Source organism: Myxine glutinosa, chromosome 2 (genome assembly GCF_964187855.1).
Source record: "Myxine glutinosa chromosome 2, kmMyxGlut1.1, whole genome shotgun sequence".
NCBI lineage: Eukaryota > Metazoa > Chordata > Myxini > Myxiniformes > Myxinidae > Myxine > Myxine glutinosa.
In genome coordinates this window covers 245,819,736-245,840,950 of record NC_136262.1, presented here as the reverse complement: position 1 = coordinate 245,840,950, position 21,215 = coordinate 245,819,736, and the positions used below count along the sequence as shown (strand labels likewise).

Sequence of the window (21,215 nt, the reverse complement as noted above, 5' to 3'; positions counted from 1 at the left end):
GCAAGGTGAACGTAAATGCTCCTCTGCCGAGGATCAATCATGAATAAAGATCAATTTTTTGAACCAAGTTTCAAAAAAATGCAACGTGAGGAATAAATAGGCTCCCAACATGAAGTTAGGTAGCGTCAGGTGATCGATGGCACACGGCGTAGTTTGCACATCATTATCCAAATCTACCACTTCATGCTCTCATGCTCACCTGCCGTAAGCAAAGCGTCGATCTTTGTGATGGTCTCCAAACGTGTCCCAAAGACGCAAGGACACACTGACCTCATCCACCACATCGCGAGAACGCTCCAAGACCTGACAATGATGAACATGACAAAGTGGGACGAAAAAGTTACGACAAAAGAGTCAGCACAAAGTGCGAATCAAGATTTCAATCAGACGTGAGATGGGATTGGCAAACCCGACAAAGGATTGACATCGCCAACTCGATCTAACCAAAAGAAAAATACAAGGAAGAAAGCTTTACATAGAAAATGAGATGCCGCATACACAAAAGTAAAATAAATAAATAAAATATCAGCAAGAGGTAATCATGTGGAACATTGCAAAACGCCCTTCATATGGGATCAATCACAGGTCGACCCAACATCTCTCCAAACAACGTGCTCAGGCTTTTCGGTGCTGAAATGGCATTTCATTTGATTTCAACTCACGTTCAATTTGATCTTCAGCAAACTTGCTGCCAACAGCGATTACGCTGCCAGTAAACTTGGGGCTTGTAAACAGTGAGTGATGCAAGTGCCTACAATTCCAAGATGGCTTATCACAGATTTCGATTATGCGATTGTTTTAGTGAAACGTTCTAAAAAAGCAGGCACCCGATCAATATAGATTTCAAAAATGCCAAAAACCACCGAGCGCAGACTTCACTGCAAGTTAACACCGAGAAAAAAACCACAAATCTGTAACCGAGCAATTACCGGGTGACTGTTGGCAACTCACCTCTTGGCAGACGCGATACTGATCTATCGCCCAAACGGTCGGCACATGCGTGGCCAGCAGCTGGTACTGGGTGAGAGTCGCGTTGCACGCCCGTGCGCAGATCAGTCGGGTCTTGCCAACGGCGTTGTCTCCAACCACGACACATTTTATAGTCTCGACATTTGGCCTTTCATAATCCATGTCTATATCCATCAGCAGAGGCCTAGTCAAAAAGGCAAATGCAGTCAAAATTACCATCAAAGTCTAAACTATGTTACACACATGACAGAGGATGGCACTAAGCATCGACAGCACTATCACGCAAATGTCCGAGGAGGTAATGGCTGCAAAACAGACGGCCCTGTTGACAAGATCTGGTTTCACGAAACTCGAGTGCAAAGGGCATCTGGGACTCAAGACCGTCCCACCGCAGAGATAGAGAACCAGTCAATACACGAACAAAGGATCACCCCAAACAGGGCCTTAAACATAGCCTGCACAAACAAGCTCGATCAGCTGGAAGCATTAACACACCGTCGCGTGACAAAGCGATTATCCAACCGAGATCTCAAATCTGCTTTGAGCAAATGTGTCATCATCAACTTCAGATTCCATAGAAGAGAACGTAGCCAGGCCCTGTTTGTACGCAAAATTCCAACGATAGACCCGGACGACCACAACAATAAGAGTTGTCAATATTCGCCTTCAAGCAAAGAACAGAGAATGCGTTCAGGTCTGTTTAAAAGTTATAATCCCAGCTTGTCGAAAAAAAAAAGTAATTCCTGGGCATCCTCTGTTGAGCTGCCTTTTCTTTGCTAATATGAACTTTTATCAGCTTACAAGGTCTTCATCTGGAGCTCGATGGAGTACTGCTCTCTCCCGCCTTTCACTTATTGTTGCCATGGTAACTAAAGTCATTGGAATCTCCCACGATGATACCGAGTCGCTGGACCTGTTGTTTTTGCATTGGACAGGTCGGTAGCCTCTAGTCCCCTTCTACCCCCTCAAAGGTGTTTGTCACTCTGCTAGTAACCCACTTAAGGTGGAACTCAAAAAATACAGGTTCATTGCTCACCTACCCTTATCTCACCTGTGGAATAGACTTCCTCAGTCAGTTCAATCCTATTTCCTCCAAGGCTCCAGGATGACTGCTCACCACCCTCTCAGATCACCCCACTATCCATACTCACTGTTTCTAACCTCATTAACCTTCCCCAAGCCCAAGCCTCCCTTTCCAGGTTAGTCCCCGCCCTCCCCTCCATTTCCAGGCTAGTCCCTGCCCAACCCTCACTCACCGTTTTTGACAGGTAGACAGGCACGCCCACTCAACCTTTATTTAATTTTAATCTCCCAAGCAGGGGATCGTAAACGATCACTTGGGTTCAACTGTCTGTGTCAAACAATAAATCCACAAACGATGAGAGAACACAACGGGGTCAAACCACATGCCCTGCCTGCAGGTAAACAACGCTGCATGGGAAACGTGCTCCCAGGAGTGGAACGAGGATAGTTAGGGATTTACAAAGAAAAACAAGAAAGAGCAATAGAGATTGCAGACCCTCGCCAGGACGTGTTTTTAGTGGTTTTTAAAGCTTTTGTGTTAAAACAAAATATGGCGGCCGAACCACGTGACCGATGACGTCTTCATTTTTTTTTTCTCCACCAATTTATCCCTAGATGACGCTCAAGAAATTTCATCTTGATCTGATGGTTTTGTACTTGTCGAATTATGACGTCATAATGGAGGCACCCATGACATCATCATTAACATATGTTATTCCACATGGAGTTACTTACAATGAGCTGTCCCAATTTTTTTCTATGTAAAGCGCTTTCGGAGATATGGCGGTGCAAAGTTTTTCGGTTTTTCCAATATGCCACCCGTACCACGTGACCTATAACGTCATAATTATCATAAAAAAATTATACAGGTGGAGGTGCACCTATGGTGAAAATTTCCTGTCAATCGGACCAACGGTTGCAGAGAAAATCATATTTATTCTGTGCGGACAAACAGACAGACAGACAGACAGACAGACAAATGGACTCAAATTCCATACCCTCTTCCTCTGGCGAGGGCAATATCCCAGAAAATCGAGCTCAACACGAATACAAACACCATTACATGAGATCGAACACATGGGAACCTTTCGTGCAGCACACCGGGGACATCAACAGATTCGCATTAAGGGCCGTGCAGCAACCACAGCCCGGACACGTGCGGCGACCGCGGCCCGGACCCATGCGGCGAGCGCGACCCGGACCCGTGCGGCGACCGCGACCCGGACCCGTGCGGCAACCGCGACCCGGACCCGTGCGGCGACCGCGACCCGGACCCGTGCGGCGACCGCGACCCGGACCCGTGCAACGACCGCGACCCGGACCCGTGCGGTGACCGCGACCCGTGCGGCGACCGCAACATGGACCCGTGCGGCGACCGCGAACCGGACCCGTGCGGCGACCGCGAACCGGACCCGTGCGGCGACCGCGAACCGGACCCGTGCGACGACCACGAACCGGACCCGTGCGGCGACCGCGAACCGGACCCGTGCGGCGACCACGAACCAGACCCGTGCGGCGACCGCGACCGGGACCCGTGCGGCGACCGCGGCCCGGACCCGTGCGGCGACGGCGACCCGGACCCGTGCGGCGACCGCGACCCGGACCCGTGCGGCGATCGAGACCCGGACCCGTGCGGCGATCGCTACCCTGAACCGTGCGGCGATCGCGACCCGGACCCGTGCGGCGATCGCGACCCGGACCCGTGCGGCGACCGCGAACCGGACCCGTGCGGGGACCGCGAACCGGACCCGTGCGGCGACCGCGACCGGGACCCGTGCGGCGACCGCGGCCCGGACCCGTGCGGCGACGGCGACCCGGACCCGTGCGGCGACCGCGACCCGGACCCGTGCGGCGATCGAGACCCGGACCCGTGCGGCGATCGCTACCCTGAACCGTGCGGCGATCGCGACCCGGACCCGTGCGGCGATCGCGACCCGGACCCGTGCGGCGACCGCGAACCGGACCCGTGCGGGGACCGCGAACCGGACCCGTGCGGCGACCGTGACCCGGACCCGTGCGGAGATCACGACCCGGACCCGTGCGGCGATCACGACCCGGACCCGTGCGGCGATCACGACCCGGACCCGTGCGGCGATCACGACCCGGACCCGTGCGGCGATCACGACCCGGACCCGTGCGGCGATCACGACCCGGACCCGTGCGACGATCACGACCCGGACCCGTGCGGCGATCACGACCCGGACCCGTGCGGCGATCACGACCCGGACCCGTGCGGCGATCACGACCCGGACCCGTGCGGCGATCACGACCCGGACCCGTGCGGCGATCACGACCCGGACCCGTGCGGCGATCACGACCCGGACCCGTGCGGCGATCACGACCCGGACCCGTGCGGCGATCACGACCCGGACCCGTGCGGCGATCACGACCCGGACCCGTGCGGCGATCACGACCCGGACCCGTGCGGCGATCACGACCCGGACCCGTGCGGCGATCACGACCCGGACCCGTGCGGCGATCACGACCCGGACCCGTGCGGCGATCACGACCCGGAACCGTGCGGCGATCACGACCCGGACCCGTGCGGCGATCACGACCCGGACCCGTGCGGCGATCACGACCCGGACCCGTGCGGCGATCACGACCCGGACCCGTGCGGCGATCACGACCCGGACCCGTGCGGCGATCACGACCCGGACCCGTGCGGCGATCACGACCCGGACCCGTGCGGCGATCACGACCCGGACCCGTGCGGGGATCACGACCCGGACCCGTGCGGCGATCACGACCCGGACCCGTGCGGCGATCACGACCCGGACCCGTGCGGCGATCGCGACCCGGACCCGTGCGGCGATCGCGACCCGGACCCGTGCGGCGATCGCGACCCGGACCCGTGCGGCGATCGCGACCCGGACCCGTGCGGCGATCGCGACCCGGACCCGTGCGGCGATCGCGACCCGGACCCGTGCGGCGATCGCGACCCGGACCCGTGCGGCGATCGCGACCCGGACACGTGCGGCGATCGCGACCCGGACACGTGCGGCGATCGCGACCCGGACACGTGCGGCGATCGCGACCCGGACACGTGCGGCGATCGCGACCCGGACACGTGCGGCGATCGCGACCCGGACCCGTGCGGCGATCGCGACCCGGACGGCGATCGCGACCCGGACCCGTGCGAGGATCGCGACCCGGACCCGTGCGGTGATCGCGACCCGGACCCGTGCGGCGATCACGACCCGGACCCGTGCGGCGATCACGACCCGGACCCGTGCGGCGATCACGACCCGGACCCGTGCGGCGATCACGACCCGGACCCGTGCGGCGATCACGACCCGGACCCGTGCGGCGATCACGACCCGGACCCGTGCGGCGATCACGACCCGGACCCGTGCGGCGATCACGACCCGGACCCGTGCGGCGATCACGACCCGGACCCGTGCGGCGATCACGACCCGGACCCGTGCGGCGATCACGACCCGGACCCGTGCGGCGATCACGACCCGGACCCGTGCGGCGATCACGACCCGGACCCGTGCGGCGATCACGACCCGGACGGCGATCACGACCCGGACCCGTGCGGCGATCACGACCCGGACCCGTGCGGCGATCACGACCCGGACCCGTGCGGCGATCACGACCCGGACCCGTGCGGCGATCACGACCCGGACCCGTGCGGCGATCACGACCCGGACCCGTGCGGCGATCACGACCCGGACCCGTGCGGCGATCACGACCCGGACCCGTGCGGCGATCACGACCCGGACCCGTGCGGCGATCACGACCCGGACCCGTGCGGCGATCACGACCCGGACCCGTGCGGCGATCACGACCCGGACCCGTGCGGCGATCACGACCCGGACCCGTGCGGCGATCACGACCCGGACCCGTGCGGCGATCACGACCCGGACCCGTGCGGCGATCACGACCCGGACCCGTGCGGCGATCACGACCCGGACCCGTGCGGCGATCACGACCCGGACCCGTGCGGCGATCACGACCCGGACCCGTGCGGCGATCACGACCCGGACCCGTGCGGCGATCACGACCCGGACCCGTGCGGCGATCGCGACCCGGACCCGTGCGGCAATCGCGACCCGGACCCGTGCGGCGATCGCGACCCGGACCCGTGCGGCGATCGCGACCCGGACACGTGCGGCGATCGCGACCCGGACACGTGCGGCGATCGCGACCCGGACACGTGCAGCGATCGCGACCCGGACACGTGCGGCGATCGCGACCCGGACACGTGCGGCGATCGCGACCCGGACCCGTGCGGCGATCGCGACCCGGACGGCGATCGCGACCCGGACCCGTGCGGGGATCGCGACCCGGACCCGTGCGGGGATCGCGACCCGGACCCGTGCGGGGATCGCGACCCGGACCCGTGCGGCGATCGCGACCCGGACCCGTGCGGCGATCACGACCCGGACCCGTGCGGCGATCACGACCCGGACCCGTGCGGCGATCACGACCCGGACCCGTGCGGCGATCACGACCCGGACCCGTGCGGCGATCACGACCCGGACCCGTGCGGCGATCACGACCCGGACCCGTGCGGCGATCACGACCTGGACCCGTGCGGCGATCACGACCCGGACCCGTGCGGCGATCACGACCCGGACCCGTGCGGAAATCACGACCCGGACCCGTGCGGAGATCACGACCCGGACCCGTGCGGCGATCACGACCCGGACCCGTGCGGCGATCACGACCCGGACCCGTGCGGCGATCACGACCCGGACCCGTGCGGCGATCACGACCCGGACCCGTGCGGCGATCACGACCCGGACCCGTGCGGCGATCACGACCCGGACCCGTGCGGCAATCACGACCCGGACCCGTGCGGCGATCACGACCCGGACCCGTGCGGCGATCACGACCCGGACCCGTGCGGCGATCACGACCCGGACCCGTGCGGCGATCACGACCCGGACCCGTGCGGCGATCACGACCCGGACCCGTGCGGCGATCACGACCCGGACCCGTGCGGCGATCACGACCCGGACCCGTGCGGCGATCACGACCCGGACCCGTGCGGCGATCACGACCCGGACCCGTGCGGCGATCACGACCCGGACCCGTGCGGAGATCACGACCCGGACCCGTGCGGAGATCACGACCCGGACCCGTGCGGCGATCACGACCCGGACCCGTGCGGCGATCGCGACCCGGACCCGTGCGGCGATCGCGACCCGGACCCGTGCGGCGATCGCGACCCGGACCCGTGCGGCGATCGCGACCCGGACCCGTGTGGCGATCGCGACCCGGACACGTGCGGCGATCGCGACCCGGACACGTGCGGCGATCGCGACCCGGACCCGTGCGGCGATCGCGACCCGGACCCGTGCGGCGATCGCGACCCGGACCCGTGCGGCGATCGCGACCCGGACCCGTGCGGCGATCGCGAACCGGACCCGTGCGGCGACCGCGACCCGGACCCATGCGCCGACCGCGACGCGGACCCGTGCGGCGACCATGACCTGGACCGGTGTCGTGATCACAACTTGGTTGCATCAATAATTTTTAATTCCATTCAGCATTTAAATGGAAACGTGCAAGACAAAAGACAGAATGGCACAGAAACGACTGCATTGTTGCACAATAGATAAAGATCCAAATGGATCGTCAAGTGCCATAAGGTCCAAATGGTCATGTCCCACGAGGTCCAAATGGTCATGTCCCATGAGGTCCAAATAGTCATGTCCCACGAGGTCCAAATGGTCATGTCCCACGACGTCCAAATGGTCATGTCCCACGAGGTCCAAATGGTCATGTCCCACGAGGTCCAAATTGTCATGTCCCACGAGGTCCAAATGGTCATGTCCCACGAGGTCCAAACGGTCATGTCCCACGAGATCCAAATGGTCACGTCCCACGAGATCCAAATGGTCACGTCCCACGAGATCCAAATGGTCATGTCCCACGAGATCCAAATGGTCATGTACACGAGATGCAAATGGTCATGTCTGACGAGATGCAAATGGTCATGTCCCACGAGATGCAAATTGTCATGTGCCATGAGGTCCAAATTGTCATGTGCCACGAGATGCAAATTGTCATGTCCCACGAGATGCAAATTGTCATGTCCCACGAGATCCAAATGGTCATCTCCTACAATATACAAATGGTCATGTCCCACAACACAAGATCCAAATGGTAATGACCCACAATATCCAAATGGTCATGTTCCACGAGACCTTATCACGCCTGACAAGTGTACGTGTTGGAGCGAGCGCTGCGTGCGCAGACGGACCGATTACCAGTGGGGTAGAGCCCCCCGATTGCCCCCCACGCCAGCGGACGCAACATCACGGCACCCCCTCCAGCTCGTGGCTCGAAACGACCAACGCCCACCTGGACCCCGGAGAACCAGCGACCGCCGCCGATCTGCACCGAACATCACAGCACAGGGCGCGCAACCACCATCGACGACCGCCCTCGCCGAGCGCATTGCAGCTTTGATGCTCGAGACGAATCAAACCATTTATTTACTTTGCAACCGCCTGCTACCGCTTGTGCGTCAACCGCTTGTGCGTCAACCACAATACGCAAAATAAAAACACCAATAAACTGCAGGAAACGTGTGGTAACGTTCAACGACGCACGTTAATATAGATAAGAACGGAGGAAGTGACGCGTGCGAGCTTTTCTTTGGTTTGCGTCATCGCGTACCAAAACATTACACACGTGAATGAAGTAATGCACGCCATGATGTCATCACGTAGATCGACTTGCCGCTGGTGAATAGCGACGGTGCGACGTCCTAGCTGCCTTTTATACTGACCAATCAACGGTACGCAGGGATACATTTTACTCCACCCCTCGCGAATGCGTGGCAAAGGCGTGGTGAACAACCTGAACCGTATTTACACCCGAAACTCAAATTCTTCTTCCAAACCTAAACTCTAATCCCTAACCCGAACCCCAAACCTAATCATATAAATTATATAACCCAACCAACCTCGCGGAACGATGGCACCATTGAAGGAGCTGTTCGCCACGCCAAGAGGAGGGGGTGCGGGGGGCGGAGCGTAACGGAGCTTGTCGTTCCTTTGATTGGTTGAATCTGGAGCGATGTGTGCTGAACCAACGTGAGATAAACATCCCCGCGGTGCCGTGCCGGACCTCTTCTCGAATACGCGATGACGTCATGTGACGTCATTACGTCCCGCTTTCATTCAGGAAATGCTTTGAGCAAATCGGCCTGGAAGGCTGAAACGGAACGCAGATATCACCATAGCAACGCAGCACAGGATATATTCCCATTGAACATCGCACGACGAGAGCGATGACTCATGGCGGCGACCAAATGTGACTTTTAAAGCGATTTTAATAAACTCGGGGCTTCTTTCGTCTGAACTTAAACGCTGATAATTTGCATCACTTTCCTGTGTTCCCATCTGAACCCGTTATATGGCGCATAATGGCAGCAGGTAACCCAGGTTCGAATACCGTATACCTGTATAAACAAGTTTGTCCATCGTCAACGACACTGCGCTGGCAATGAATGTAGTACGACCGGTAAATGTATATTGTCTATTATTAACGTATTTGTCCTGTATAGTGTATGTGATCGATATGTCGATCCACGCTCCTCCATGAGCCTTATGATGATGTTATATCACTATAACATATACAACGGCATTCGGTAGAGTGCATATACCTCTACCTGACTGTAGGCGGGATCCGAATTCGGATCTGAACCAAAATCGAATCATTTCGTACTTGTCACACACCAACGGACCTCTCCACCAAATTTCGTCCGAATCCGTCCACAACTTTCTGAGATATCGTGCTCACAGACAGACAAACAGGGCTGAAAACAACCTTGGTAAGGTAAAAACATTGTTAATAAAAACAATAGTCCCTTTCGGTACTGCATTGGGTGCCTCGTGATAATGACGTCACAAGGTGCGGAAACTGCACACAAACGGGTGTCACGTGCGTTTCAGCTTCGCAAGATTGTTGACGATGATGTAAGAGTTCGCGCCGTAAATCTTCGGCTCTGAACTATCACGGGATAGCTGGACAACCTCGTGCTCACCTCCACTCGCGTGCACGACGAACTTCTTGTTCACCACTGAGTTCTTGCTCATGGCCACTACTGTTCACCACCGACTTCTAGCTCTTGGCCACTATTGCTCACCACTAAGTTCTTGCTCATGACCACTATTGTTCACCACCGACTTCTTGCTCTTGACCACTATTGTTCACCACCGACTTCTTGCACTTGACCACTATTGCTCACCACCGACTTCTTGCTCTTGACCACTATTGCTCAACACCAAGTTCTTGCTCTTGACCACTATTGCTCACCACCAAGTTCTTGCTCTTGACCACTATTGCTCACCACCAAGTTCTTGCTCTTGACCACTATTGCTCACCACCAAGTTCTTGCTCTTGACCACTATTGCTCACCACCGACTTCTTGCTCTTGACCACTCCTGCTTACCACTGAGTTCTTGCTCATGAGCACTGTTATTCACCACTGAGTTATTGCTCAAGACTACTATTGTTCACCCCCTCCCACAACCCAGTTTTTGTTCACCACCGAGTTATTGCTCATAATGACCACTCTTGATCGCCATGTGAAAAGCACGCAATGGGTGTGCGGAAATCAGCACAGAACATTGTGTGTTTTCATGATGCCATGCACACAATTCAAGGCATCCAGTGTCAGAGGCAGCACGTCAACCCCAAAACATCACTGAACCTCCTCCATGTTTGACTGTAGGGAAGGTGTTCTTTTCTTTGAAGGCTTCGTTTTGTTTTCTGTAAACATAGAGATGATGTGCTTTTCCAAAAAGCTCTAATTTGGTCTCATCTGTCCAGAAGCTCGGAAGCGAGCTGAGGATAGAAGGATTTGAGAATAGGAGTGGAACCTCCCCCGTCCTGGGCGTTCAACTCCCTCCGCCGTAATGTCGGAGTCTGAGACATCAGAGCAGGTCCGATGGGTTTCCGGGCTATGATGATAAAATTCATGAGGGAAATGATAGGAGACCTGAAAGGCCTGGAATGAAGGAAGGTAAGCCCAAAGAGAACAAAATAATGAATTACGGGCACAGGAGGGGAAATGTTTCTTTAAAGATGGCCTGAGTGAACATATTAACGCTCAGAATGAACGTGGGGAACAATTGGAAGACAAATTTGATGAAATGGAGGGGAAGAATGCCCAAAGTGAAAGATTAGAAAACAAAATTGAGGGAATGAATGAACAAATGAGTGAAAAAGGAACGAAAAAAGGGAGATGAATGAACAATTATAAGGAAAAATTGAGGCGAAAATAAATGACATTACTGATCAGACTAATTAAACGAAGGAGGAAATAAAGAATGAATTTGAGGGACAAATCAATGGAATGGAAAACAAGGCTGATACAATTGGGGCACAGGAGAGGGAATGTTCAGAAGTAAATGGGAAATGTTTGTTAAATGAGGAACTAGAAGGCTGTCGGATCTGCGTGGATGCCAGAATGCACCAGCAGGGGGAGGAATTGGAACTCGTGCATCACCAGGACGGTGATTTGGAGCAAGAGGTAAAAATATTGGAGGCCCGTGTAACAGAACCAGACCGGGTGTTTAAAGATAAAGACCTGTTGGGGCCGCAATTGATTGGGAATGAGGTTAATGATGTGATGCAGGAGCGGCTGGAGACATGGGAGAATACCATAGAGATAGAGATTGCTCAGGTCAAACAGAGTCTGGGAGATGAGGTGAGTCGGTCTGTCAAATATCTCCAGGACAAGATTAATGTGATCGAGGGGACAGTCACCACAAACCACGATTGGGCATCGGAGGCTCCAAAATTGAATACCAAGTTGGGGGGGGGGGGGGGGTGTTTTGGCCCCGAGCTGGACTCGTACATGGAGGAGTAGGGAAATAGAGCCTCATCAAAAGCGATCCCCTGAGTGAATTTGGAACAGCTGCAGGGAGGGGCAGAAAAACCCGAAGAAGGGGTTGTAACCTGCAGCTGCGGTTCGGCACGTGAGGCCTGGATTTTTAAAAGGAAATTCAAACTCAAATTGCAATGGGTATTTGACTGGGAATTGCAATGGGAATTGGAATGGGAATGCACACATTCAAGGCACACAGTGCCAGAGGCAGTGCTGCAACCCCCAAAACATCACTGAAGCTCCTCCATGTTTGACTGTAGGGAAGGTGTTCTTTTCTTTGAAGGCTTCATTTTGTTTTCTGTAAACATAGAGATGATGTGCTTTACCACAAAACGCTAATTTTGTCTCATCTGTCCACAGGACATCCTCCCAGAAGGATTCTGGCTTGTTCAGGAGTGTTTTGCAAAACTCCAGTTGGGCTTATGTCTGTTTCTCAGCAGTGGGGTCCTCCTGGGTCTCCTACCATAGAACCCCCTTTCATTGAGTTCACGATGAAGGTGTGAGTTGAAACTGTCGTACCTTGTGTCTGAAGGTCAGCTTGAATCTGTTTGGCAGTTGATCAAGGTGTTTCTCCACCATTCGAACAATCCTTCGCAATCTTCGATCTAGTTTTCTCTTGCGGCCATGTTCAGGGAGGTTGGCTACAGTGCCGTGGCCCTTAAACTTCCTGATAACATTGCGTACGGTGAACACAGGAACATCAAGGTCTCTGGAGATGGACTTGTAGCCTTGAGATTGTTCAATGTCCATGCTTGGCTACAATCTTGTGTCTCACCTCCTCTGACAATTCTCTGGTTTTCTTTCTTTTCTCCATGCTCATTGCGTTACACACAGTGACACAAAACAGCAAAATGACTCCTTTTCTCTATTCAAACTGGTTGAATGGCTGATTTTTATATTGCAGGCACCTGCAACTCACCACAGATGAGTTCAATTCCAAAGTAAAGGAGAATCACTTGCTTGAAATCTAATTATTTCCAACAACTTCTAAAAGGTGCCAATAATATTGTCTGGGCCATTTGAGGATTTCTGTATGGAATAAGCTAAGATTTAGCGATTTTTTTCAGCTTTTTTTGTTTTGTTCCACTGCAAACCAGACATACATATGTGGACACCAAAAGATTTTTTAATTTCGACAATTTTCAGGAAGAAATGGTGCATTGTTTGAAAAATTATTTTTGGTCACGACTATATATATATATATATATATATATATATATATATATATATATATATATATATATATACAGTCACATGAAAAAGTAAGTACACCCCATGTAAAGTTTTGACTTTTTCAACATATTTCAACATACAGCTATTTGATCTTCATTTCAACAATATTGATAGATAAAGGTGATATAATACAACAAATATCATGAAACATTTACATTTTGTAGTCCATTGTATAATTTAAATAAACATAAATGCAAATTTCGCATGTGGGAAAAGTAAGTACACCCTTGGCTCTAACAAGTGGTATTGCCCCCTTTGGCAGAAACAACCTCAAGTAGGCGTTTCTTATAACTGTCTACCAGTCTCTAACATCGACTGGGAGAAATTTTTTCCTACTCCTCCATGCAGAATTCTTTCAGCTGTGCGATGTTTGAGGGGTTTCTTGCATGCACAGCTCGTTTCAAATCCGCCCACAACATCTCGATGGGATTTAGATCCGGGCTTTGACTTGGCCATTCCTGAACCCTCCATTTCTTTCTTTTCAGCCATTCCTTGGTGGATTTACTGGTATGTTTAGGGTCATTGTCATGTTGCAAGGTCCACCTTCGGTTGAGCTTCAACTTTCCGACAGATGGCCTCACATTATCCTCAAGCACCCTCTTGTACAATGAAGAATTAATCGTGGATTATTTGATGGTGAGCTGCCCAGGCCCTGATGCAGCAAAGCTGCCCCAAACCATAATATTTCCACCACCATGCTTTACAGTTGGTATGAGGTTCTTGTGGTCAAATGCTGTCTTTGGTTTTCGCCAAACATGTCTTCTGGTACTGTGGCCAAATAGCTCGACCTTTGACTCATCTGTCCAGAGCACATTGTTCCAGAAGTGCTGGTCTTTGCTGAGGTGTTCATTGGCAAACTTTAGTCTTGCCATGATGTTCTTTCTGGACAGCAAAGGTTTCCTCCTGGCACACCTCCCATGTAGATCAAATTTGTGCAGCCTCTTTCTTATGGTAGACTCATGCACTTTGACATCAACAGTGGCAAAAGCTACCTGTAGGTCCCGTGATGACATTCTGGGGTTCTTGGAGACTTGTTTCAGCATCTTGCTGTCTGCTCTTGGGCTGAATTTGCTGGGGCAGCCTGGCCTGAACAAGTTGGCGGTTGTTTGGAATCTTCTCCACTTGTAGATGATCTTCCGGACAGTCGAATGATTGATTTCAATTTGTTTGGAGATCTTTTTAAATCCCTTCCCAGACTCGTGGGCATCCATAACCTTATTTTTGAAGGCCTCAGAGAGCTCTTTTGATCTAGGCATGGTGACGCCGCACACTTCAACAATAAAGAGCAAACCAAACGAAATGTCTGAGGTTTAAATAAGACAGGTTCCTCCAAGATCCTCTCTGACGATGTTCTAATCATTTGCACCTGAGCTGATGCACCTGATTCTAATTTTAGGTATTTGAAGTAGTGATAAATTTAGGGGTGTACTTACTTTTTCCACATGTGAAATTTGCATTTATGTTTATTTAAACTATACAATGAACTACAAAATGTAAATGGTTCATGATATTTGTTATATTATATCACCTTTATCTCTCAATATTGTTGAAATGAAGATCAAATAGCTGTATGTTGAAATATGCTGAAAAAGTCAAAACTTTACATGGGGTGTACTTACTTTTTCACGTGACTGTATATATATATAGATATATATATATATATATATATATATATATATATATATATATATATATATATATATATATATATATATATATATATATATATATATAATTGCGGTTTTGAGAACCCACACTTGTAAATATAACATCATTAAAGGTTAAAGGTTGCACCCCATAGGTCGGCCACAAGCAACACGTAGGTCACCATAGGACGTCAGTTATTTCATAGTATGTGTTAAGATAAGGCCATTCCCAATAGTTACATCTGCATTGCGCAAAACAAATAAGAGTAGGCCCCTCGTCCATTTTGCATCCTCCCTCCAAGCGACGCCATTAAGCGCTCTTCAGTCTGTACCCCATCGCCCCCCCCCCCCCCCCCAGTTTGTTACGCTCCTTGGCCAGTAGCCTTCGCTGCCCTTGGGCTCGCTCAACCCAGCCCAACAGCCACGAGGTAAAGCCTGGAAAAAAGGGGCGGAGTGCAAGTGTGGAGGTGCGGCCACGTCAAGCGGCCATCAAGGCGGAGCCGGTAAGCCCTAACCAGCCAATCAGGGCTGAAGTGAGCTCGCCTGACACGGAGCGTCTAGTAAGTTCGAGAGGGTTCGCTGGGCAAGGCTATATAAGCCTTTGCACAAAGCCCTTGAACAGGACTTACAGAGGGAGCTTGTGCTGAAAAGGACTGTGCGGAGAGGACTGATGCGCTTTATCAAAAGGACTGGTACGAGAGTTGAGTACGAGAGGGAGAGACGCGCTCTGGCAACCAGCTTTTCAAAGGGCGAGCGCACGGCCCGCATTGCCGAGGACTGCAGCGTGCAGAAGGACATTGGGGAAGGGGTGCTTGGAGCGATCAGAGTAATACCGGGAGCGCGTGTAAGGGCGCTGGTACACTTATTACATATGCGGCTAAGCGTGCAATAACTGCCAGCTTACCGACCTTTCCCCATCACAATAATTGTCCGCTCGTGCCTACGCTACGCGGAGAGCTGCCTGCCGGGTTTTGATCTGCTGCACGGAACGAGTCGGGGACCGGACGAGCTGTGAACGCCATCGCCGGACCCTCAACCCGACCATCTGCATCCCCGCGTGAGTCTGAGTCCGAGACCGAGTCTGAGAGCGAACGGGCCCGTGTCCAGGGAATAGAGTAAGACTGTCTAAGGCTGCCCTGTGTACTTTTTCTTCCTCTTCTTTGTACATTCTTTCTTTTCCTCTTCTTGTACATTGTTAATAAATCACCTTGTTCTTCCTGGTTTCTCCCTAATCCGATCGTCCTCGTCTTTTCTCAATTGGGTACGCGTGGCACGATTAGGAACCGCTATAATCGGGTCTAGTCATTGTTAATGGACCGAATCGCGGCTCGCTTCGCTCGGCGTGTCCACTAACGTCGTGGTTCGGGCGGGAGTTATTTCCTTGCTTCACGGATGGTGTTAGTACTTAGGTAATAGGACTAAATTCGACCAACAACCCTATTTAACACCGACCGGAAGGAACTTGATAATTTTGGGATCGCGTCGGCCAGAAAAAGGACAAGGGCATTAACCCCCTCTTGATAAGGGGAGAGCCGACGTCGGAGATCTGCAACAATATATATATATATATATGTATATATATATATATACTAGCTTGGCTCGGATCGCTACGCTCGCCTCACCAAGCGTCGATACAATTGAAGTTGAAAAAAAAAATTCCCAAAAAATTAAAATAGAAAATTGGAAATTTTCTCAAAAAAAATACCCTTAGGACATACCGACGGGAGAGATATGTGCATTCCAGAAGTTTGGTACGATTTCACAAAAGTTTGAGAAAGTAGTTCAGTGACAACACAGGACAGGACAGACGCTGCACAAATATATACATAGATATATATATACATATATATATGTATATATTGTTACGGATCTCAGAGACGGCACTCCCCTTAGCAAGGGGGGGTTAATTCCCTTGGCCTGTTAAGCTGGCTGTCTCTAGTCCTGGTACTTGTAACGCTCTTTTGCGGGGTGAAATTGGTCAGGGTTATTGGTCCAGGTGTTCTCCCGAATACCTTTACCAATCCCTCCGCAAAACAGGGAGACAAGTACCGCTCGGACCACGGACAAGATGGTATTTGCCGAGCGGTTTAGCAATCCGCGATTCGAGCCGTTAGTAAAGGACTAACCCGATTCCGAGCATTTGCCAAATCGCGCCACAGGTGTTCAATAGGAGACAGGACGAAAGCGATCGGGGGAAAGAAGAAACCAAAGGTAAGAAATAACAGGCATTTATTAATTATTTACAAAACCAAAGAAGAGGAGGAAACGCAAGTAATATACAGAAGAAGAAGAAGATACACAGGGCAGCCTTAAGCAGTCTTATATTACCCCAGGACAAACAAACAGGACAGACAAATAGACTTACACGAAAGGGGAATAGCAGGCAGGAATGACTGGACGAAGGAGAAGGGTCCGTGCAGGTGAGAGGGTTGGACGGTCCGGGCCGTCGCGCAGCGTCGAAGGTGGTTCCAGTCCACGCTCTGGGCTCGAGGCGAACAGCCAGCGGCAGCTCCACGTATTCGTTTTCACACACGGTCGGACAATGTCAATTGACTATTGTATTGTTGTCGCCGTCACGGACCCACTCTTCTGCCTCACGATCCAGCGGTATGCTCGCCTGGTACCTCCCTCATCTGCCGGATCACGTCTCTCTCTCTCGCAACTCTTGAACCCTCTCACTCAACTCCCCAAGCAGTCCCTCGTAGCCGCTTTTATTGCTCGTGTTGGAATCAAGCCGCCGGCTCTGATAACATGCCCACCGGTTGGCTCACCGCGGTGCTGGTTGGCCGGTAAGGACTTGCTGACTCCACCTCTGATGACGAGTCGACGTGCCACACCTTGTTCTGGCGGCTCCACCCCCTTCCTCCTCGGCTTGACCACATGGCTAATGGCGGCGTGGTGCCAGTAAACAGCCCAGTGCAACGGCGGCGAACGCTGTTGGGAAGCGAGGTACCACAATTTGAAGAGGGAGAGCAAAATGGATGGAATGGGGCCTATCTTAATTGAATAATGCAACGCAGATTCAACTACTGGGAACAGATCCTTAACTGAAACACATAATAATGAAATAACTACGGAGAGGTCCTATGGTTCGCTACGTGTTGTACATGGACTAACTAGGGTGCGATCTTTAACAAGCCAATTGATGGGGATATTTACAGGGGAACATTTATATAATAAGGGAAACATTTACTAAAATTTACTAGTGAAGGTTCTAAAAACTGTAACAATATATATATATATATATTATATCAACAGGTGGTGGGTTGAAAGCGGTTTGTGTATGTGTGTGCACGAGTGACCGAAATATTCATCAATTGGTCGTGCAAGCTTCCCTCGACCCCACTGACCATCCCTCGGGCTTCACTTGGACACGGTTCGCTCGGCATTCCTTGCACGGCCTTAAAGAAAGCCCTGATATCCATCCGAATACCGATGCTCTGCAATTTCTGTGCGGTTTGGTCGTCGGTCTTTGCATTTCCCTGCGATTTGTAAACAACACGGTGTAATCCCTGTCATGGAGTTTTCAAACATCCGTCCAGGGCTTGTACAAATAATTATCAAATAGAGAACATGAAACCCACTGTGGACCACAGCCATGTACAGCCTGCTCAGGCGTGCACCGAAGTCGCATTTAATACTCAAACTACTTGTTACTACCACTTATTCCTACCTTCTTGTGCGGTCGGTCGGTCTTGGAACGTTGTTGATCCAAGTCTTTCACGAACTGACTGGCCAGGCCTGACGTTCAACTAAGGTTATGGCAGGAATTTGGAATTTGTTCCGGGGTCAGTGTGCCGGCGATAACTCGCCTCCTGTCGATGCGGATAACAGCACCGTATATTTAAATATCATGCACCGATTGATGTCAGCAGGTGGGACACCCAGCAATTACCATCCATCCGAAGGACGCGCACCTGCTGATGCAACGCCCCACCTGCGAAGCATCGATCAGACAATTTTATAATCAGGTCGGGAATCGAACCCAGGATAGACGGTTCAAAAGGTAGGTGTGTTACCTTACCTCTGCACCATCTCACGGACTACACGGCAACGACATAAACAAAGGTAATTTAAATGAAGGTAAAAATAAATTAACAGGTGAATTGGTGAAATGAGGATGATATTGTGTAAACGATCCGTAAATGACTCACAAACTGTAAATGACTCGTTATTTCCCTCCAAAGAATTCTGATGACAATTAGCCGCGTTATTTCAGGTAAAGGGCTCCCGTAAACAGGAAAGGAAACCGGGACGATGCAGCAAGGTGTGCACTTTCCATTTGGGAAGTTTAAGGAAGTTTCGCAAAGAGCTGGACGATCCCGAGCCGAGAACGACAGCACTCTTTCCCACAGTTCCCATTGATTGCTTTAACACGTATAAACGGAACGGCGCACCTTCTCCTACCTGTTGGCTGAGGCTTCTCGAAGTCAACGTCGACGCTCGATCGCCGCAACAAACATGTCAAACGTGTCGCTGGGAAATCCCGACGAAATCCCCCGTCCCTCCCATGGACGCAATGACACCTTCCCTCATTCCGCCGTCTCTCTCCCTCTCCCTCTCTTTGTCTGCCTCGCTCCTCTGTCTCCGCTCGTCTATTGTTCAAACCGCGCTGCTCTGTCTCTTCTGTCTGCACAGGCCAACAGAAGCTTCTGTTTTCAATTGCTCTCAAATCCACGATCGTGTGACGTCACAGACAGCTTTTGTAGGAGGATGAAGAAAGAAGACCAACGACAACCCAAACTTCTGATGGGGACCGACGATGGGAGTAGTTGGCTACTCCCATTGTCGTTATTTTATTTATGTACTTATGATAGGAGTGGCTGCGCGATTTATTGTATATTAAATGTGGGTTTCATTGTGTTAAAGAAGATCAAGATGTGATTCATGGCGGTGTTCGACCTTTTACATAAGACATCCATTGCAGATCTGACCAGGGAAAGGTTAACGAATCGGATGAGTGTTCACATCTCTACTTTGTCGATCCTTGTGAGAACAAATCATTTGATTCGAACATTTATTGGCATGTCCCTTCCGCAGCACATGTGTGTGTGTGTGTGTGTGTGTGTGTGTGTGTGTGTGTGTATGTATGTCTGTGTGTGTGTGTGTGTGTGTGTGTGTGTGTGTGTGTGTGTGTGTGTGTGTGTGTGTGTGTGTGTGTGTGTGTGTGTGTGTGTGTGTGTGTGTGTGTGTGTCCTGGCGTAATTTTTTTTATCATTTGAGTGTTGCCATCAAATTTTCACCAAACCTTTATTCACCAATACGGAGAAGCCAACTTAATACTTTTTGTCAAAAGATCAAAAGGACAAAGGTCAGCGTCACCTAAAATCATCAATATTTTCATCCATTTGACCTGAATTTTTTTAAAGAATTTGAATATTGGGTCACTGAAATGGTTCACTAATCAAAAGCTACCTGCTGATTGAGGGGTTTTTTTTAAAATCAAAAGGTCAAAGGTCAAGGTTGCAGAAAATCCCCAATTTCACCTATTTACCTGAAATTTTAAGATTTTGCGTATTGGGTCACTGAGTTGATTCACCAATCAAAAGATAGAAGCTGATTATTATTTTTTAGATCTGAAGCTCAAAGGTAAAGGCTGCATAAAATGGTCAACTTTCATTTTGTATTTTTTTTAAACTGTGTTCGTTATTTTGAGCATACAGGAGAAGAAGAAGAAGAAGACGGAGCGGAGGAAGAAGAAGGCGTCTGATTACAAACTGACCCGGACTGGCGTTGCATTTGCAGAAGCTTTCCAGTTTATTTTTGTTAATGCATCTCATTTATCGACTGCGTTGGACAGTTCGTGCATGCAGCATACCTGCACCTGAACAGTGTTGCTTTGACTCATGCAATGACGTATTTTACCTCCGGCTCCTTTTACAACAACAAGTAGTCTTAAAATAAAATTGGTGAGCGTCTTTTGAATGTTCAAACGCTTCACCTGTTGTTTGTAAGCTGAAATAGATTATATCAACAGCACACATACACTCTTAATTGCCATATTCAATAGAACCATACCTGGCGGTGGTGGTTCCGCAGCGAACACAACACCGTTGGGCCGACGTTGGCATTTGGTCAATTGTTCGCAAGGGTGACGTTGTTTATTGGTTGCAATCGCGACGTCCATTTTCCAACATTGGCTTAAAGTTGTCTATTGTTTGCAAACACGACTTCTATTTTCCAACGTTGGCCCAACATTGTTTATTCGTTGCAAATGTGACGTCTATTTTCCAACATTAGACCGACGTTGTTTATTGGTTGTAAACGCGAATCCAAACCGAATTCGTTTATTTGTTTCGGTTTGTCTGGATAGTTGAAAACGACAAAAAAATGTAAATTTTTTAATGAACATTTGGAAAAAACAAGATGCAGCACACAAAGGGTTAATGAGTGTTATTACCTCCGCCACCAAAGGTGGATGGAGGTTATGTTTTCACCCCTGTCTGTTTGTCCGTTTGTTTGTTTGTTTGTGAACAAAATATCTCAAA

General features: G+C 51.5%; 1 protein-coding gene across 1 annotated transcript in view; it reads right to left on the bottom strand.

Moving 5' to 3' along the window:
- Positions 1 to 18,549, bottom strand: part of LOC137420693 (rho-related BTB domain-containing protein 2-like) — a 149,300-nt gene extending 130,751 nt beyond the window's left edge. Inside the window, 3 exon segments of the mRNA XM_068105972.2 lie at positions 200 to 303; positions 952 to 1,153; positions 18,401 to 18,549. Coding sequence (XP_067962073.2) covers positions 200 to 303; positions 952 to 1,143 — 296 coding nt within the window. The 5' untranslated portion in view covers positions 1,144 to 1,153; positions 18,401 to 18,549.
- Positions 18,550 to 21,215: the final 2,666 nt, after the last annotated feature.